At 34.3% G+C, this 19,421-nt stretch overlaps 1 protein-coding gene across 1 annotated transcript; it reads left to right on the plus strand.

Moving 5' to 3' along the window:
* The first annotated feature begins 13,401 nt into the window (after positions 1 to 13,401).
* Positions 13,402 to 17,116, plus strand: LOC108692122 (odorant receptor Or1-like). The gene is made up of 5 exons (XM_018200271.1): positions 13,402 to 13,757; positions 15,468 to 15,854; positions 15,943 to 16,182; positions 16,265 to 16,418; positions 17,069 to 17,116. Exons 1-5 carry the CDS (start codon positions 13,402 to 13,404, stop codon positions 17,114 to 17,116), a joined length of 1,185 nt encoding a protein of 394 aa, XP_018055760.1.
* Positions 17,117 to 19,421: the final 2,305 nt, after the last annotated feature.

Raw genomic sequence — 19,421 nt, forward strand, 5'->3', positions numbered from 1 at the left:
CACCTCGTATATTGGGAAGAAGATTTACACTGACTCCTACAGCTTACAAATACCTGGATGTCGGAATCATCGTGGGACTCGTGTCTTTTGTAGAAATTGCAATTGGCGACAACCAAGGTAACATAATCTTGCTTCGTGCAATGTAGCGAGCTTTCATCGAAAGACGCGCGGGTATTGAGCGGTTCGTGCAATTGATCGCATCTTCATCATTATTGATCTTGTGATAAAAATCGAAAAAAGGGTGATGTGAATGTAGTCAAATTAACATTGCGCATGTTTACATGAAGCCGTTAACCATGCTCTTCATGTTCAAATTTAAACATTGCGTCGAGAACGTATACGCTGTGCCAGTATGCATATCGTAAATGAAAAAAAATTTAAATATTTTGTACTTTTTATGTACACTTTTGAAAATTGTATCATCGATAAATGTGATACTGTAGACTTTTTGCTCAAAATTTATAATAAAAATTTAAATATAGAATATAAGTTAATAGTTTATGCTTTAGATAATATTGTAAACAATGTGAAAGTAACTATACATTTTATTGCTAATCGGAAGCAAATGCTTAAAATTTGATTTGAAATTAACTAAATTAAATTAAATTAAAGTTCCTGCTTATAAATATTGTAAGAACTATATATTGTATTATGTGTAAAAATAAACGTATATTTAAACTATATGTCTACGTGTATACATTATTCATTTCTTTCTTATTATTGCAGCGCTATCATATTACACGCGTCGCCAGCATCTTCGTGCTTGACGATACTGCGACGGACAATCGCCCGTGTATTAAGCATTCGCTCTATTTAAATCATTAAATAAAAAAACGTATGATAAAAAATTTTTACGTGCGAGAAGAAGATACAACGGGAGCGACAATGCGGTGGGAAAGATGACGACACGTAAGAGGAAGAGAGATGGTAAATATATGCGATAAATGTATGCAAGCCTTTGTTACCGATGCATTTTTGGGAAGAACGCCAGGCGGCGGGGGTGAAAAATACGAAACGCATAGCGGAATGTCATCATGTTTATGTAATCCACCGATGTCCTATGTTCTGTTTACATAAACAGAGGGCCCTGGTTATCACACAAACAACGATGCCGCCAACCGGGGACTTTCCCCGCGCCTAAGAATACCCTTCCCTCTCTCCCCCCCCCTCCCCGCGCCTACGAGTGTTACATCCCGATAAAATCCCCTCTTTCTTTATTATAAATATATGATTTATATCTTATTTTTATCTTATCTCTAGGTTAGTATTTCATCTTAGTCTTGATATTTCGTCCTTATTTTATCTTTATCTCAAAACCGAAAATTCCTTTTTTCTTTTAAGAGGGTACATTTAGTTCCTTTATTTAAATAATCAAACCAATAGATAGCTCATGTTATATACCTTTATGCGTCACACAGATTATCTACCCTAAAGAATGTCTAAGAATATTCCACGATTTCTCTCAAAAAAGCCTTTCTATAAAATAATAAATAAAAGCGAATATTAACATTATATTAATGATAATGTATATTACATTCGCGTTTAGCAATTAAGCAATTAACAATAAAATAGAAATCTTTCCGAAAAAATGCAAGGACGAATACCTTTTTCTTCTTTTTTTCTTTTTTCAATAAAATTAAACCAATTTTAGATATATAATTCAGAATGTAGTAGATTCACCTCGCATAAGGATGTTAGTTAAGGAAGACTGAATTTTTATTATAAATTAATAAAATTCTCAACTATTACTTATTAAGATTAAACTTGTAGAGTGGGAAGTAGGACTTATGCGGAGTTTTGCTGTCTTATCTTAAGGAAACAAGCAAATATAGGTTCTCAAATCTTGAGGAGTATTGATTGGTCCTGAAAGGACACGTCCACATTCAAATATATTTTCCAAAATATAAAAAGAGCTGCCAAAAGCAGAAACAGGCATTCATTCGCTTTCATTTCATTCAATTCATTCAATTCATTTCATTCAGTCATCATTCTGAAAAGCAGAAGTAGAAACCTATCTAGTATAGTCAGAAATTAGATCAAGATAAGACCTATCCTCGCGCTTCGTCAGAAACACACTCGTATATTTTTCTTGCGTTGTTTTATTTTTCTTATTAAAACGAAAATATTGAATTGAATCGGCTGAAACCTAAATCTCTGCGTCTCATTTAATTACATACAAGTACGTATACATGATTATCCGAGGGGCTGTCGCTGCCAATAGCGTGGCTCCCGTTTTACAGCAGTTCTTCGGAGTATTGATAATTCTTTAGTATTACCTCCATGCTTACTAAAAAAACCGGACGAAGACAGCGAAAGAAGAGATTAAGATTTCAAATAAAATCAGCTCTCATTTCAAATCACGATCCTTTCTCTTATTTCCAAAAATTAGCGCAGTTATTAAATCAAAACAAACCGGAAGATTCAACCCACAAACGCGTATATACTCTCGAGAAATTGGAAATCAATCTCATGTTTCCTAACTATAAGGACATTCGAAAAGTAAATCCACGAAAAGTAAAGTCAATTCACGTAGATTCGCCTATAAGCTTCGTAATTTTTTTGACAGGGTTCAAGATTATACTTGCGAATAATTATCCAATATATATTTTCCAGTGAACATTCTTAACCGCATAATTTGATCCCCGGGTAAAATGCCCGAGTAAATTATTTAAATGCATTGATTCAAAATCGGAGAAAATTTCAACAACGACGTGACGTACTCCTACAATGAGTACTCCTTGCGTCCCGTGCTTCTTTCAGAAGACTGAGTTAGAACTGGCCTATTTCGCATCGTTGCAGCCACGCGAACACTTTATCAGAGTAGCGATCTGGCCGCACTACTTCAATAGTTCGCGTTCCACTCACTCGTGATTTTCTATGTCTTTTTCATAGTCTTTAAAGCACACTTTTACAGCACTTGCACGTGATTTATTTACATACGCAGCATCGCTTTACATCTAGAATGTCATAGTGTTTTACACTTTAGTATTATGTTCGTCTACTAAGGTGCACTCTTCACAAGGATAGCATAATTGATTATATACTTATCGCACAAGTCACACGAAACACTTTTTTAGCAGGATTTTTCTCGCGGTCATAATATGGCATTACTAAATTGTCAATTCAACTTTTCACCACCTGCGGAAATCTTAATACGCCTGCAGTTATATTGAATTTTCTTCTCACTTTTCATTGACTGACACTGTTCCTTTGAAACTGTAAGTTTTGTATCAAAATCTCTCTTCAAAAATCAATGTGCATTATTTCGTCTCCTAATCATCCGAATCAACATCCTTTTCATCGTTATCGTCATTGACTCCCTGTTTCTCACCATGTGTACCTGTTTCTCGTAGGAACTGCACCGGCGACACATCTTCGCACATTTTTATCTCTCCTCCGCGATCACAGGCACACTTTTCGCGTTTATTTTCGTTCACAATATTGTTCACAATAATTTTTTCAATGTGTGCAGAGTGGACACACGGGAATATGCTGCACGGGAATATAATATATATCTCTCCGAAGTCTCTCCGCAATTCGTGCACGATCTGCTATCTAGCCTACTGAAAGAATCGGTCTCATGTTTCCTGATGAGATACATTCCTCCATTCCTCGTCAGCTATACGAATGTAGGATGTACATATGATTAAAGCATCACCCGCTGTATAATAACAGTAGATTATGCAGTTCTTAGTACGAATTCAACGTATAGATTTCTGAAAACGACACGAGTTTTCTATGCGATCCATATCGTACTCGTTCATATCACTAGCACATTCTCTATCATCAGATAGACTTCTTCGTCGGATAACTCTTGGTCCATTATGTCCTCAAATTCTACATCCATTTCTTCAAACATCTCATCCTTCATATTCGCGAATTGATCACATTTCTGATATTTTCGAACTCTACACCGTCCATGTTCATTCTCGACGTTCGCACGATGGTTAGCCATATTTTTTCACATTACACATTATTGCGATCGATTCGGATCTTACAAGACGCCAACTGAGATGCTGTGCTAATCCATTATATATTCCATTTGCGACTTCTTTGTCCCTTCGTCTATCTCCTATTGGGTCACACTTTGTAATCACAATATCGACGACATGTCATCGATTTTATCTTATTAGGTGTACAACTTTGCTTCCGACGTTTTCCTATAGATAGCTTTAGCGGTAAGTGGTGGTCGAAATAAATAGATCATAGACGTCATACAATAAACTTGGGCATCTGTCAACATAATCCCATAGAAACATTAGTTTGTGTCTGCATCATAAAGTTATTCTCGATTGAAAATGTCAGTTTACGAGCCAAATTCTCGTCATTTGCGAAAGGTTTTAATTTTTTGCTTCAATATGAAAAAATCTGCGGCTGAGGCTCATCGAATGCTCTCAAATACTTATGATGAGGTTGCTATTAGTGAAAGAACGTGTCGTGAGTGGTTTCAAAAACGGTGATTTTGACGTCGAAGACCGGCATAGCGGTGAAAGAGAGAAGGTTTTCGAAGATGCAGAATTGGAGGCATTACTTGAGCAAGACTCGTGTCAAAATCAAGAAGAATTGGCACGATCATTGGGAGTGACTCAACAAGCCATTTCAAAATGCCTCAAAGCCATGGGAATGATTCAGAAGCAAGGAAATTGGGTGCCGTACGAATTGAAGTCGAGAGATGTTGAACGGCGTTTGTTTGCTTGTGAACAGCTGAAAGGCAAAGACGGAAGGGATTTCTGCATCGCATTGTGACTGGGGACGAAAAATGGGTTCATTACGATAATCCCAAGCGCAGAAAATCATGGGAAGTTCCCGGCCATGCTTCCACGACGGCCGAATATTCACGGCTCCAAGGTCATACTCTGTATTTGGTGGGACCAGCTCGGCGTAGTGTATTATGAACTGTTAAAACCGACTGAAACAATCACAGGCGATCGGTATCGAACGCAATTGATGCGTTTGAGCCGAGCATTGAAAGACAAACGGCCGCAATACAACGATAAAGTGATTTTGCAGCATGACAATGCTCGACCCCATGTTGCGAAAGTGGTCAAGACATACTTGGAAACGTTGAAATGGGAAGTCTTACCTCACCCGCTATTCTCCAGACGTTGCTCCCTCTGACTATCATTTGTTTCGATCAATGTCACACGGCTGACCAGCACTTCCTGTCTTATGAAGAAGTAAAAAATTGAATCGATTCATGGATAGCCTCAAAAGATGACCAGTTTTTTCGATGCGGGATTCGTACGCTACCCGAAAGATGGGAGAAAATAGTGGCCAGCGATGGACAATACTTTGAATCATAAATGTATAACCAGTTTTTTACAATAAAGCCTCGAATTTCGGAAAAAAAACGGCGGAAGCAAAGTTGTACACCTAATACATGCAAAAAACATTATCAATGAAAAATTGATTTTGGCGGGTATTCGTCGATGAAGTATAGCCCGGCAGTCCTCGCCGTTAACGTCCAAGCCGGTCACACGGTCTACACCACTATTTGATTTTAAAAAATATTGCTTTTTATGCAGTGAAGACATTAATAAAGATATTGTAAAAAATTATAAACGAATTAAGAATTCACCTGTTAGAAATACTGAATTGACAGCAGTAAGAAATCACAACGATGAATAGAGCCGAATAGTATTATACTACAATGTATAAAATGCATTCCGGATTTAGTTGCAATGAATGCAAAATATCACAATGATTGCATGAAACATCTATACAGTTTTCAGGTTGTTCAAAAAAGATCCAAAGGACAACGAGGATAGAAGAAGCGATGAAATCGCGATCAATTTATTCTTAACTGAGCGAAAATTCTCATGAATGTCAGTTTTCTTTAAATGAATTATTGAATCAAATTCAAGCAAATCTTCGTCCGAATTATTGTACAATTAATTATTGTACAGTTAAATCGCACATGTCACAGAAGTACGTAATGATATTCTTATCGATGCAAAAGATTAACCGACAATTGTATTTGCTTTCGCAATATAGGATATAAAATACTAACGGACACTTGGTATGAAGAAAAAAAGCTAACAAAGACAAAGATTTCGAGTGGTTCGAGACGCAGTTGCATTATTTTGGAGGATATATGATTGCAAGTCTACAACACATCAAAATATCTTCCCTCGGATGATTGTATGAAAGACGTCAATGATTCCGAATTTTTTTTCAGATGTAATTTTAAAAAATAAACACGCTTCTTTAGACAAGTGGGAAAAGAAATGCACCACTTTGTCGCATGCAGTCATCTGTAAGACTTTTCTCGTTCTTTTATTTCGCCATTACAAATTGGAGTACATTTCTATATAAAAAATTTCTAAAAATAAAAATATCTCATAAATGTTTTGTCGGCATTGATTTCTCATCACCATATCATTGCGATATTTCAAATCACATCTTATAGTAAGCGTATGTAACTTGAAATCAATCAGGATTCCTTTTCTTAATTCGTATTTAACAATGCTGATTTTAACATCAACACTCTTGATGATAAAAATGCCTTTCATGGGCAGTATCCAATGTGTAACTTCCCGCTCCGCTATTCTTCATGATTAGAACATTCCTCGTCTTTCCAGAAGACCTTCAGCAAAAATTGTAGGAGATTTTGACTTCGTTTCGATTGAATATTTTCTAAAGTCAGATCCTGATTCCATTCAGACGGTCTAAAAATTATTATTATTGCAAATCATGAAAACATCCTTTGATTCATGAAATGCTGCCTTCAATTTCTGATTTTCTTTGGCTCGAAAAATGAGCGAATTTTCCAACTATACCAGGATGGAATAGTTTCGCCAGGAGCAGACGACAGTTGACAAAACTTACGAACGATCAAAAATATTGTACCTCCCATTTATAAATGCTCCTTTTGACTATGACACAGTACACATCTCTTCTTTTTGCTGTCAAAAAATGTAAGGCTGTAAATCAAAATGTTTATTTTGTAACGTTCAATCAGCCACTACATTAAAGTTCCTGACATCATCAAAAATATCGGCCCAGAATCTGATTTGAAAAATATAATTATAAGACTCGGAGGATTTCACTTATTGATGTCATTCTTAGAATACGTAATGTTGGGGAGCGGACTGCAGAATCTTTTCAAAACCATTTGCGGAAAGCAGTGTAGAAAAAATGATGACGGGGCGTATTCTCAGGCAATTCGAGATTATCTCTTGGCTTATTTGGCTTTGGCAAATGTTATCCTAGAATTGATTGATTTTACAACTGAGGATCGCAAAACATTGAACAATATTCTTGACAATTTAAATAGATCTGTAATTTTATCAGCAGTCGATAACGCTTCATTTCAAATGTTGTTGAAAATTTGAAGAGGAATTGAAAAAACTAGAAAACTAACTCTACTACAAAACTGTGGATTCAGTACTTCCAGATGGTGACTTTAGTCAGCAGTTTATCGAAGCAGAGCGAATGGGCAATTGGCAACTTTATCTGAACATCATACAAAAAATGCTCCGTTATTTTAACGCCATTTTCAGTATACAAAATCGGTACATCTATATATACAAGATATATTGCTTTTGAAAGATAAAATAACACCTGATAAATATTGAAAAATTTATACTAGAGGGTACTTCACTATTCGGCGCATTAATAAGTTTTGATCAGACATTCCCTGATATGACTATTGAACAGGCTCTCATGAAGACATACTCAAGATTGGAGGATTTACTCAAGACTCTGAAAGATTCATTCCCCAAGAAAAATACTACTGAGCACTACTAGTACGCAATTTTGAGGCAAATATACTTTTCTACAAGAAGTATATGCGAAGCAAGATACAAATTCAGGAAACTATCGAGTATGCATCAAACAAACTAACTATTAGGTGTACAACTTTGCTTCCGCCGTTTTCCTATAGATAGCTTTAGCGGTAAGTGGTGGTCGAAATAAATAGATCATAGACGTAATAGACGTCATACAATAAACTTGGGCATCTGTCAACATAACCTCATAGAAACATTAGTCGATTTGTGTCTGCATCATAAAGTTATTCTCGATTGAAAATGTCAGTTTACGAGCCAAATTCTCGTCATTTGCGGGAGGTTTTAATTTTTTGCTTCAATATGAAGAAATCTGCGGCTGAGGCTCATCGAATGCTCTCAAATACTTATGGTGAGGAACTATTAGTGAAAGAACATGTCGTGAGTGGTTTCAACGCTTCAAGAACGGTGAGTTTGACGTCCAACGTCATGCTTTGTATTTGGTGGGACCAGCTCGGCGTAGCGTATTATGAACTGTTAAAACCGACTGAAACAATCACAGGCGATCGGTATCGAACGCAATTGATGCGTTTGAGCCGAGCATTGAAAGACAAACGGCCGCAATACAACGAGAGATACGATAAAGTGATTTTGCAGCATAACAATGCTCGACCCCATGTTGCGAAAGTGGTCAAGACATACTTGGAAACGTTGAAATGGGAAGTCCTACCTCACCCGCCGTATTCTCCAGACGTTGCTCCCTCTGACTATCACTTGTTTCGATCAATGGCACACGGCCTGGCTGACCAGCACTTCCGGTCTTATGAAGAAATAAAAAATTGGATCGATTCGTGGATAGTCTCAAAAGATGACCAGTTTTTTCAACGCGGGATTCGTACGCTACCCGAAAGATGGGAGAAAGTAGTGGCCAGCGATGGACACTACTTTGAATCATAAATATATAAGCAGTTTTTTACAATAAAGCCTCGAATTTCGGAAAAAAAATGGCGGAAGCAAAATTGTACCTAATATTAATAAACTCTATTAAAAAAAAAGCATTTTCAAAAGAGACTTTATAAGCACACTCCGATCTGAGAGTAATTGACGGATTTTATTTACAGATATCTCTTTATAGGGATACCTCCACGGCATTTTCTCCTTACTCGAATCCATCTCGCGATCTGCGTATTACGCAGAGTGGTGCTTGCCTGGCAGAGTACACGTACGCTATAGGCGTATATACTACGGACACCATTCGGATTTTGCAAAAATTACGTCGACGACATTAAATGACATCACGGTGAAAACGCGGTAATTATTTTTGATGATTATCCTGTCGATGCTACGGAGAAAAGTATAAAGAGAGCAAAACGGCTGCGCCGATCAAGAAAAGAAAGTTTCGCAGATATAATTTTCAATGAAACAATTGTGTGCGACGGTTTCGCAACAGAAATTTTTGGTGAACGAAAGTAACAGAATTTAAGCTCAATGCTCAAGATATTCGAAGAATCCAATTTTCTAAAGCAAGCTATAGAAAATGCTAACACTTTTGTGTCATTCGCACAGCCATCGAGATGTTCTCAGAATATAATTCTATTATCATCGTAGGTGACTTTGATTTTTTGGTAGCACTATTCTCATCCAAACATATATTTCCGGAAATCAGGAAAAGGAAAAATTACTGAGAAGCTATACTCTACTCATAGTTTCAAGTTTGGAAAAATATCAGCAAAAAACATATTGTTCCTCCATGCTTTTAGTGGCTGCGACACTTCTGTATTTTCAACACTGGAAAAATCAAGTTCATCATCACTCTCGATGAGAATCCGTTCTTATACAGCACTGAGAAACTCTTCAAGAAAACCGATATAAACTCTGCGATTATTGAAACGACTAGAGAAAGCTTTTTAGTTGCGTTATACAGAAGTAATCAAGATGACACATTAAACTTCACTTCACTACACTACCTACCGTTTTGCAAAATCACAAAAAGTAATTATAATCTGGCATCGTTATCACCAACAAAAGAAGCTGCGCGATATCATTTGTTTCGAATTAAGTCCAAGCACAATGTTCAAAAATAATCCGCTGGAATAGGGCTGGCAAAGAAACAAGCATAAACTTACATCAATAACAATTAGAAAGAATCCAGCTCCTCAATCTTTGCTGAAATTAATGTCATGTAAAGGCAAGACCAGATGCGATGCGGCTTGCGGTTACAGAAAAATGAGATTAAAATACTCGATGATCATTTGCAATGAACAAACGTGCGACAACATACCATTTTTAACGAGAATGAAGAAACATAACGAGGAAGAATATATTAGGTGTACAACTTTGCTTCCGCCGATTTTTTTCCGAAATTCGAGGCTTTATTGTAAAAAACTGGTTATACATTTATGATTCAAAGTATTATCCATCGCTGGCCACTACTTTCTCCCATCTTTCGGGTAGCGTACGAATCCCGCGTCGAAAAAACTGGTCATCTTTTGAGACTATCCACGAATCGATCCAATTTTTTACTTCTTCATAAGACCGGAAGTGCTGGTCAGCCAGGCCGTGTGCCATTGATCGAAACAAGTGAGAGTCAGAGGGAGCAACGTCTGGAGAATACGGCGGGTGAGGTAGGACTTCCCATTTCAACATTTCCAAGTATGTCTTGACCACTTTCGCAATATGGGGTCGAGCATTGTTATGCTGCAAAATCACTTTATCGTGTCTCTCGTTGTATTGCGGCCGTTTGTCTTTCAATGCTCGGCTCAAACGCATCAATTGCGTTCGATACCGATTGCCTGTGATTGTTTCAGTCGGTTTTAACAGTTCATAATACACTACGCTGAGCTGGTCCCACCAAACACAGAGCATGACCTTGGAGCCGTGAATATTCGGTTTGGCCGTCGACGTAGAAGCATGGCCGGGAACTCCCCATGATTTTTCTGCGCTTGGGATTATCGTAATCCATTTTTCGTCCCCAGTCACAATGCGATGCAGAAATCCCTTCCGTCTTTGCCTTTCAAGCAACTGTCACAAGCAAACAAACGCCGTTCAACATCTCTCGGCTTCAATTCGTACGGCACCCAATTTCCTTGCTTCTGAATTCCCATGGCTTTGAGGCGTTTTGAAATGGCTTGTTGAGTCACTCTCAACTGATCGTGCCAATTCTTCTTGATTTTGACACGAGTCTTGCTCAAGTAATGCCTCCAATTCTGCATCTTCGAAAACCTTCTCTCTTCCACCGCTATGCCGGTCTTCGACATCAAAATCACCGTTCTTGAAGTGTTGAAACCACTCACGACACGTTCTTTCACTAATAGCGGCCTCACCATAAGTATTTGAGAGCATTCAATGAGCCTCAGCCGCAGATTTCTTCATATTGAAGCAAAAAATTAAAACCTCCCGCAAATGACGAGAATTTGGCTCGAAAACTGACATTTTCAATCGAGAATAACTTTATGATGCAGACACAAATCGACTAATGTTTCTATGGGGTTGACAGATGCCCAAATTTATTGTATGACGTCTATGATCTATTTATTTCGACCACCACTTACGCTAAAGCTATCTATAGGAAAACGGCGGAAGCAAAGTTGTACACCTAATATTAAAAATACCGAATATCAAATAACGATGTACGAAATATTGGAGAAATCCAATGATACTGATGATGTTGATGTTGACAACACAGAAGAATTAGATACTTATTGACCCGGATCATCGAAAAGATGCAAATTATATTAAGGATGAGTAAATATATAAATATTCAGTTGTAATAATAAAACAATCTATGAAATATAAAAAAAATTAAAATTTTCTTCTTTTTTCTTGTTTTTTGGAAAATTTTCTCCTTTAACTTTAATAAGACCTGTTTTGATCATAGGCGTGATGGAAAAAGAATAATTTAAAAAATCGTATTTTGACCGTTTTTTTATCAACTTTGTACTATAATAACTCGTAAACTTTTTATCGTACAGAAAAATGGTTTAGACAAAAATTAGGAAATTTTCTTCTCTACAACTTTAGGATCTAATTTGACCGTAGAAGTAATGAGAAAGGAATTATTTAAAAAAAAACATATTTTTATCACCTTTTTTTTTAGACGTATTAGTTTCTGTCTCGAGGTCGCAAATTTGGATTTTTTATTAGGGATCCAAACTCTACAACATATTCAAAAATCACGAATCCTCTAAAAATTGGGGTCCGCTAGATTGATTGGACTATATACAATACAATATCTTTCAAATAAACCACATTGTCTTATTACATCCATACATACATTATTTCGCATTTATTTGATTACATCTCACCTTCCAGCCTGAACCACTTATTGCGCTCCGAATTGAAATTTCCAACGAGCTACGTCCGCGCATAAAAGTTAAGTAGTTACAAGAGAATTAAAGCTTCCATTACTTGCATTGTAATAAGAAAACCTGCAATACAAATATTTTTGAAAAATTAAAACTATTACTATAATACTTGAGTTAGAATAATAAAAAGATACGTAACGTATCATTCTATTCAAGAAGCATGTATATTCTTGGCACCTTTTTTTATCTTTTTTAAAAAGATAATTTTTTGAATGAATGATATGAATGAAATATGGAATTTAACTTGGCGCCAGTTGTTATAATATTAAATCTTTTATACAAATAAGATATCATTAGAGTTAAGTAACAAAGATAGTATCATTAGATAGTACTTAAGTTTTAGTTTTAGTATATATCTTGGTTATTAAGACTACATTATTTGGGTTTTAATTTTTAATTTGGTACAATAGTTTTTTTTGAGAAGGAACAATTTTTGACAGAGAATTAAAGTTGTTATTACTTGGGTTGGAATAAATAGAGGTTTTTGAATGAAACAGAACAGAATTTTTACTCACACAAATAATGTTTCGTATATACAAGCATATTTGTTTCAATAACAAATATAAAACAAATTTTAGTTAAAGAAATAGGAATATTGAATTCAAAGAAGCCTTTTGCTTTGTGTACTTTATCTTGCTAATATTCATTATATATTAATGAACAATCGAGCGTAATTTACTTTATTTGTAATAACTGAAAGGTCGCCGTTCTGTAGACTTCGCTTTTTTTCTTTATATGCAATAATAATTACTCATAATTCAATTGACGATTGTCACATTACTGCGATTTTCGAAGTATTTTTTTAATTCTTGGAAATTTAAATTTATTAAAAAAGAGATGATGAACTGGAAGTTTGAAAAGTAATTAAATTATGCAGATTATAAAGAAGTATTGTGTGATAGCGCTGAGAGTCTAGACTTGTATATTGTATTGATTGCAACGATGGCGGAGGTAGCGAACGTAGCAAAATTTATACCAACGTTCATTTTTAAATAAGGCAGAACTTATCGTAATAACTGTAGTATGCATCTAATAGCGTATGGATAGTATGACTTTGTAAAATTGCATGTTATGTTTCATGAAATAATTAATAAAACTTATTTATGCATGAATTATCTACAGCGGAAGTCAAAGTAATTCCTAAATGAGAGAGAATAAAGAAAGCGATATGATATGAAACGCAGACACAGAGAAAATGAAACCTGCAATATAATATAGCATCTCCAGAACGTTGTCTCGCAAGAAATATTTTTTATCGAGACGTCGCCTAAGATCTTCGAGACCTATCTTTAAAATTTCAACTAAGAACGATGCACACTCTTCCGCTGTCATTCGCACTATTGACATGCGCCGGATACTGGCGACCTATTAACTTAACATCTATCAAATATTGGGCGTATACTGTTTATTCTATTGCCATGAATTTTTTACTTCATTCATTCACATTTTGCGGTTTAGTCGACTGTTTCATAAGCGAAGATCTTAAGACGTTCATCGAGAAATTCTCGCTATTTCTGTCAGTACTTGGCGTTAGCTGCAAAGTGACAAATCTGGCGGCACGTCGAGATGAAATCATCAATCTTACTGATATGTTGTTGGATGATATCTGCGTACCCCGGAACGCTCACGAATCGAATATTCAGCGACACTTCAATCGCAATGCAAAGTACGTATAAAAATTAAACAATTAGCAAAGTATACTTTTATTTTTCATCAATCGACCATATGTTATATTTTTATGATTCTGGTGATTCTAACAAATTTTGTAAACATTGATAATGATCTGATCGTGATTGAAAATCTGTTAGCCGGCATGTTTTATTAAAGTTTTATTAAAGTATGTTCATAATAATTAAATAAGACATCTTTTTAGAAATCTTTTTAAGACATCTCATCTACCAATTTTTCTATACGTTATATTTCTAGCTCGTAGCTCTTTTCTTTTAACTCATTTTTAAACAATTAGCCTCAAAAACCTCAAAATTATATTATAATATATTATTGAAATTAAAAGATTGAAAAATTTTTGATTGAAATATTTATATTTCGTAAAAATATAATTTTAAATATATTTATATATTATAAATATTTTTTTGAAAATATATTATATTTATAATAATTATATTTTGTAAAAAATTTGGAAGTATTTTGTATTGTGTATTTCAAATCCAAAAATTGATAATATTTTGTGTTTTTTATTTTAAATACTCCAATGATTTTGCTCAACCTTGCCTCATACAGCAACAGTCCTATCTTATCGGCCAGGATATCTATCATGGAACATGTATGTCGGAATGAATTCCGATCAGAATTATTATTCCGTTTTTCATAGAAAACACGATAAAACTTTAGAGAATAATTGAATAATTCCGATCGGAATCTATTTCGATTTGTCCCATAATAGGTGCCCTGATTTACCTAGGGAAGATCGATATTAATAATGAAAGCGTGCACATTTTGTGGAAAGGTGCACATCGGAAAGAAACATTTTACATTGGCACTGAAATAAAATAATAAGAAAAATAAATAATTTAGAAGGTGGGTGAAATAAAGGCACAATTCTACTTAGACGCTTTTTCCGGAGATTAGCTCTTTTACATAATATTGATCGTAATATAGAAAAGAAAGTATAACATATAACTTCTTAAAAACATTGCACAAATTCATTTGATATTGTATCCATTTGTATATAATAAAAAAGTAACATATTTTAATTTTTATTAAAATCAAGATTCTGTAATTAGGTCTTTATTCCACCCAGCCTCTTAATTGTTAATTTGTTTTATCTTTCTTCTTTTTCTCTTTAATTTAGAAATGCATTTTTCATGAATTATATCCCCAACGTTGTTTGGATCATTTAATTAATATTGATTTTATTTATAAATTTATTTATTTATCGTATTTGTAATTGACATTACTTCATCAATTAAATCGGACTCAATTTAAGAATACGACAGTAGTTAATATAGAAATTTCACTTTGCAATATTCATTCGGTATCTTGCCATTGAGCGTCCATCAAAGCGTTCGCACGGCCGATCGCTTAGTTGTGCCGTTCCTGATGGCGCGAATTTCACGCCCTGTGATTGGTTATTTTCACATCAAATGGTTATTTTCACGTTTTTAAATTGATTTTGCTGTTAACATTTTCGATTTATTTTTTCATGAGAAATATATACGTCCGACCCTTGCGCTAACTTTGGTTTTATTCTTCCTGTATTCTTTACTAAAAATGCTTACAAAAATCACTTTTATTTTGAGGGGCCACAATTATCGTAATCGTGCCCTAAGTAATCTTATAAGAGTTGTAATTGTTTGGTTAATTACGTATGAACAACTCATAATATTTTCCCAATATTTTTCTAATATATTTCCAGGATAATCACCATATGCTGCGAAATACTAAATGAGTCAGCTGCCTTTTTTTCGATTGCTCAATTTCGACATTTTGTCAACACTCGGACTTTACCGCTCTATGACTGGGTGCCTTATGATATTTCATCAACAATGATTTTTTGGGCAACTTTGTTGCACCAAACTATCATAATAATGATTTGCGCGAATACTAGTGTTGCCCACGAGACTCTCATTTCTGGTTTTATGATCCAAATTTGCGCCCAGTTAGATATACTCTGCCATCGAGCTCGCATACTGCCGGATTTGTTACAAGAAGCCTGGAAATGCAGCATTTCGAAAGAAGATTTCAAAATGCGAGAACGGCAATTAATTCGCGAAATTGTACATCATCATCGCTACATATATAGGTGAAAATAGAATTTATTCGCGTTTAAAGAAAAAGAAATATATGTACATATGTACATATATAGTGAATAAATAATTGTAATGGTGCAGATTTGCGGAACGCATCAATGCGGTATTCACGTTAATGATTTTCGTGCAATTCACCATAAGCTCGACAGTGCTCTGTCTTTGCATCTATCAAATGTTGACGACAAACTTACTAAGCGTCGAGTTTGCGTATAGCTCGTCATATCTTGGTTCTATGCTTATACAGATTTATTTATATTGCTGGTTCGGCAACGAAGTGACACTGAAGGTCGATTATTTAAATATTCTTAAACCTTTTAAAACGTTATCTTTTTCAGGAATATTTAATTTACTTAAAGCCATTTTAGCAAACTTGCTTTTTAATCAACTTCTTAAATACATAGAGCACTGAAATCGGAAACGCCGTTTACGAAATGGATTGGCCGATGCTTCCAGTTGGTTTAATGAAGACTCTTTTGATAATTATTACACGATCTGTGAAGCCAATTAAAATAACTAGCGGATACATAATTACTTTATCCAACGACTCTTTTATGAAGGTGAACGGGATGATATCAATAATGATATATTTAGCGATAAACATTTGAAAACATTGAAAACATTTTTAATCTATTTAATTAGGGGATGCCGACTTGTCAATTTGTGGAGTTGAACAACGTGATAGAATGGAGGGCACAACAAAATTTTTACAATTACTTTCAAGATCTTTTTATAGACTTTTATATCAAGATTATAACACAAAATATACACTTTTTTGTTAAGACTGTAACAGACTAATGAACAATGAAATTCTTCTAATAATAAATTCTTATAAATATATTTGTTTAATTTGTTGAAACACTTAGAGAAAATGTTGAACTCCAAATATTGTTTTTTATAATGAAATTATCCATAAGTGCATCAATATCCAAAATCTCAGCAATATCGAAATGCACATGCAATGCAGTCACTAAATTCAACTGAACTTGCTGTATTGTAGAATGAAAATATGTTTTCAATCTTCTCAAGGCAGAAAAAACGCACAGTTATCATCAACATTATATTTTAAAAAGTTATATTTAAAAAATAGTTCATATGCGGAATTTCACATATAAAAATTCTGATGAAATATATCACACACACCGCATAAAAGTCGGCGCCCATGTGATTATACTTCGATTCACACATGCCATTATGTTTCTTCTTTTAGATCATCAAAATATCCTATTCAGCGTACAATGTTTTGCAGGGATCTTAATACAAGAAAAAGTAATTATCTTCTTCAAAACATATCTTGAAGAAACCAGATGGACAAATAATTATTTCTACGTAAATAGTTAATTTCTAACAATTGCCGAATAAGCGGATAAAATTATATAAAACAACATTAAAGTATCTTTCAAAGTTCTTTATGAAACATCTTAAAAATATCTTAAAAATATCTAAAGATTTCTTAAAGATATTCTAAAGTTGTTTCATGCGTTCCGCATTTTAGACATTCCGCTTATTGGGTAACTAAAAAAAATTGCAAAATAGTAGAGGACTTTTTTATTCAATTTTTCATAAAGTACGTTCATATGCACATATCACACAGATATCGATCTGAATATAGATGATCAAAAATTTTCATCTTTTTCTGAATTGAAAATTAAATTTCTTGTAAAATAATCTCTATTAGTGTGTAAAATTTTAAAAATATTTTTTTCCCAAAAAAAAAATAAAGTTATAATTAACAATAAAATTTGAAAATACTTTATCTTCCTATGGTTAAATTAATGATAAAATAATCAATATACATCATTGAACAAAGTATTTTAAACTAATAATATGCAAATTAAATTATTCTTTTAAAGTTAAATTACTATTAAATTTACTTAAAAAGAATTAAGTTTTCAATGAAAAAGTTGAAAAATTTCATTTTTGATCTCTTATATTCAGATCGGTACCACTGTGTGCCGATTAATCTGGATCACTCTGTATAATATACTAGTCAAAGTAAATGAAAAATTGTAAAAAAAAATCAAAATTGTTGATTAAATAATTTTTTATTTAAACAGTAATAATCTTTAATTTTTTGTCTAAAATGATACAACGTAATGAAATATTAGATGTGGGAAAAAGTTCGTGGCGTTTTTCCCGTTAGATGGCATTAAAAAAACGCCACGAACTTTTTCCCATATCTAATAAATAGATGAATTAATGCTTTACAATATAATACTTCTTGTGTATTATTATAAACAACATTGTAAAATAGGTATATACTGCCTAATACAATATCAAATCGATTTATGTATATAACATTACTTCATACGTAAATAGATTTAGACAAATCAGAAAAGAGTATAGGGGAAAGTGGGACAACTGTGCGCAGCAGGTAATTCTGCGCATCCTGGTTTGATACTTTTCCAATGGATAAAGACATCACTGTGGTGAAATTTTTACGCAGGAGATCGTCCTTTTAAGATATAACTACAAAAGATACGATATAAATATGTTGTTAAGAGAAATATAATACAAAAAAAATGAAATCACATTTTTTCTTGTTTGTATTTTAGCAGTCAGAAAATAAGATGGTAAGTTGGTATTTTTAATTTGTTTGATTAAAGTTATATACGTTATTAAAGTATATTATTATGTACGTCTTTTGAGCTGTTATTTATTAAGTTTGATTAAGAAATGTTAAAATAATCGTATTTCATATCGAGTTAGGTCACGGTGGGTAACTGTGCGTAAGCGTTTTGAAATGCGCACAATTACCCATATATTATTCTTCCATATATTATTAGGTGTACAACTTTTTTTCCGTCGTTTTTTTTCCGAAATTCGAGGCTTTATTGTAAAAAACTGTTATACATTTATGATTCAAAGTATTGTCCATCTCTGGCCACTACTTTCTCCCATCTTTCGGGTAGCGTACGAATCCCGCGTCGAAAAAACTGGTCATCTTTTGAGACTATTCACGAATCGATCCAATTTTTTACTTCTTCATAAGACTGGAAGTGCTGGTCAGCCAGGCCATGTGTCATTGATCGAAACAAGTGATAGTCAGAGGGAGCAACGTCTGAAAAATACGGCGGGTGGGGTAGGACTTCCCATTTCAACGTTTCCAAGTATGTCTTGACCACTTTCGCAACATGGGATTGAGTATTGTCATGCTGCAAAATCACTTTATCGTGTCTCTCGTTGTATTGCGGTCGTTTGTCTTTCAATGCTTGGCTCAAACGCATCAATTGCGTTCGATACCGATCGCCTGTGATTGTTTCAGTCGGTTTTAACAGTTCATAATACACTACGCCGAGCTGGTCCCACCAAATACAGAGCATGTTGGATGTCAAAATCACCGTTCTTGAAGCATTGAAACCACTCACGACACATTCTTTCACTAATAGCGGCCTCACTATAAGTATTTGAGAGCATTCGATGAGCCTCAGCCGCAGATTTCTTCATATTGAAGCAAAAAATTAAAACCTCCTGCAAATGACGAGAATTTGGCTCGTAAACTGACATTTTCAATCGAGAATAACTTTATGATGCAGACACAAATCGACTAATGTTTCTATGGG

Source organism: Atta colombica, unplaced genomic scaffold (genome assembly GCF_001594045.1).
Source record: "Atta colombica isolate Treedump-2 unplaced genomic scaffold, Acol1.0 scaffold61, whole genome shotgun sequence".
Classification (NCBI taxonomy): domain Eukaryota; kingdom Metazoa; phylum Arthropoda; class Insecta; order Hymenoptera; family Formicidae; genus Atta; species Atta colombica.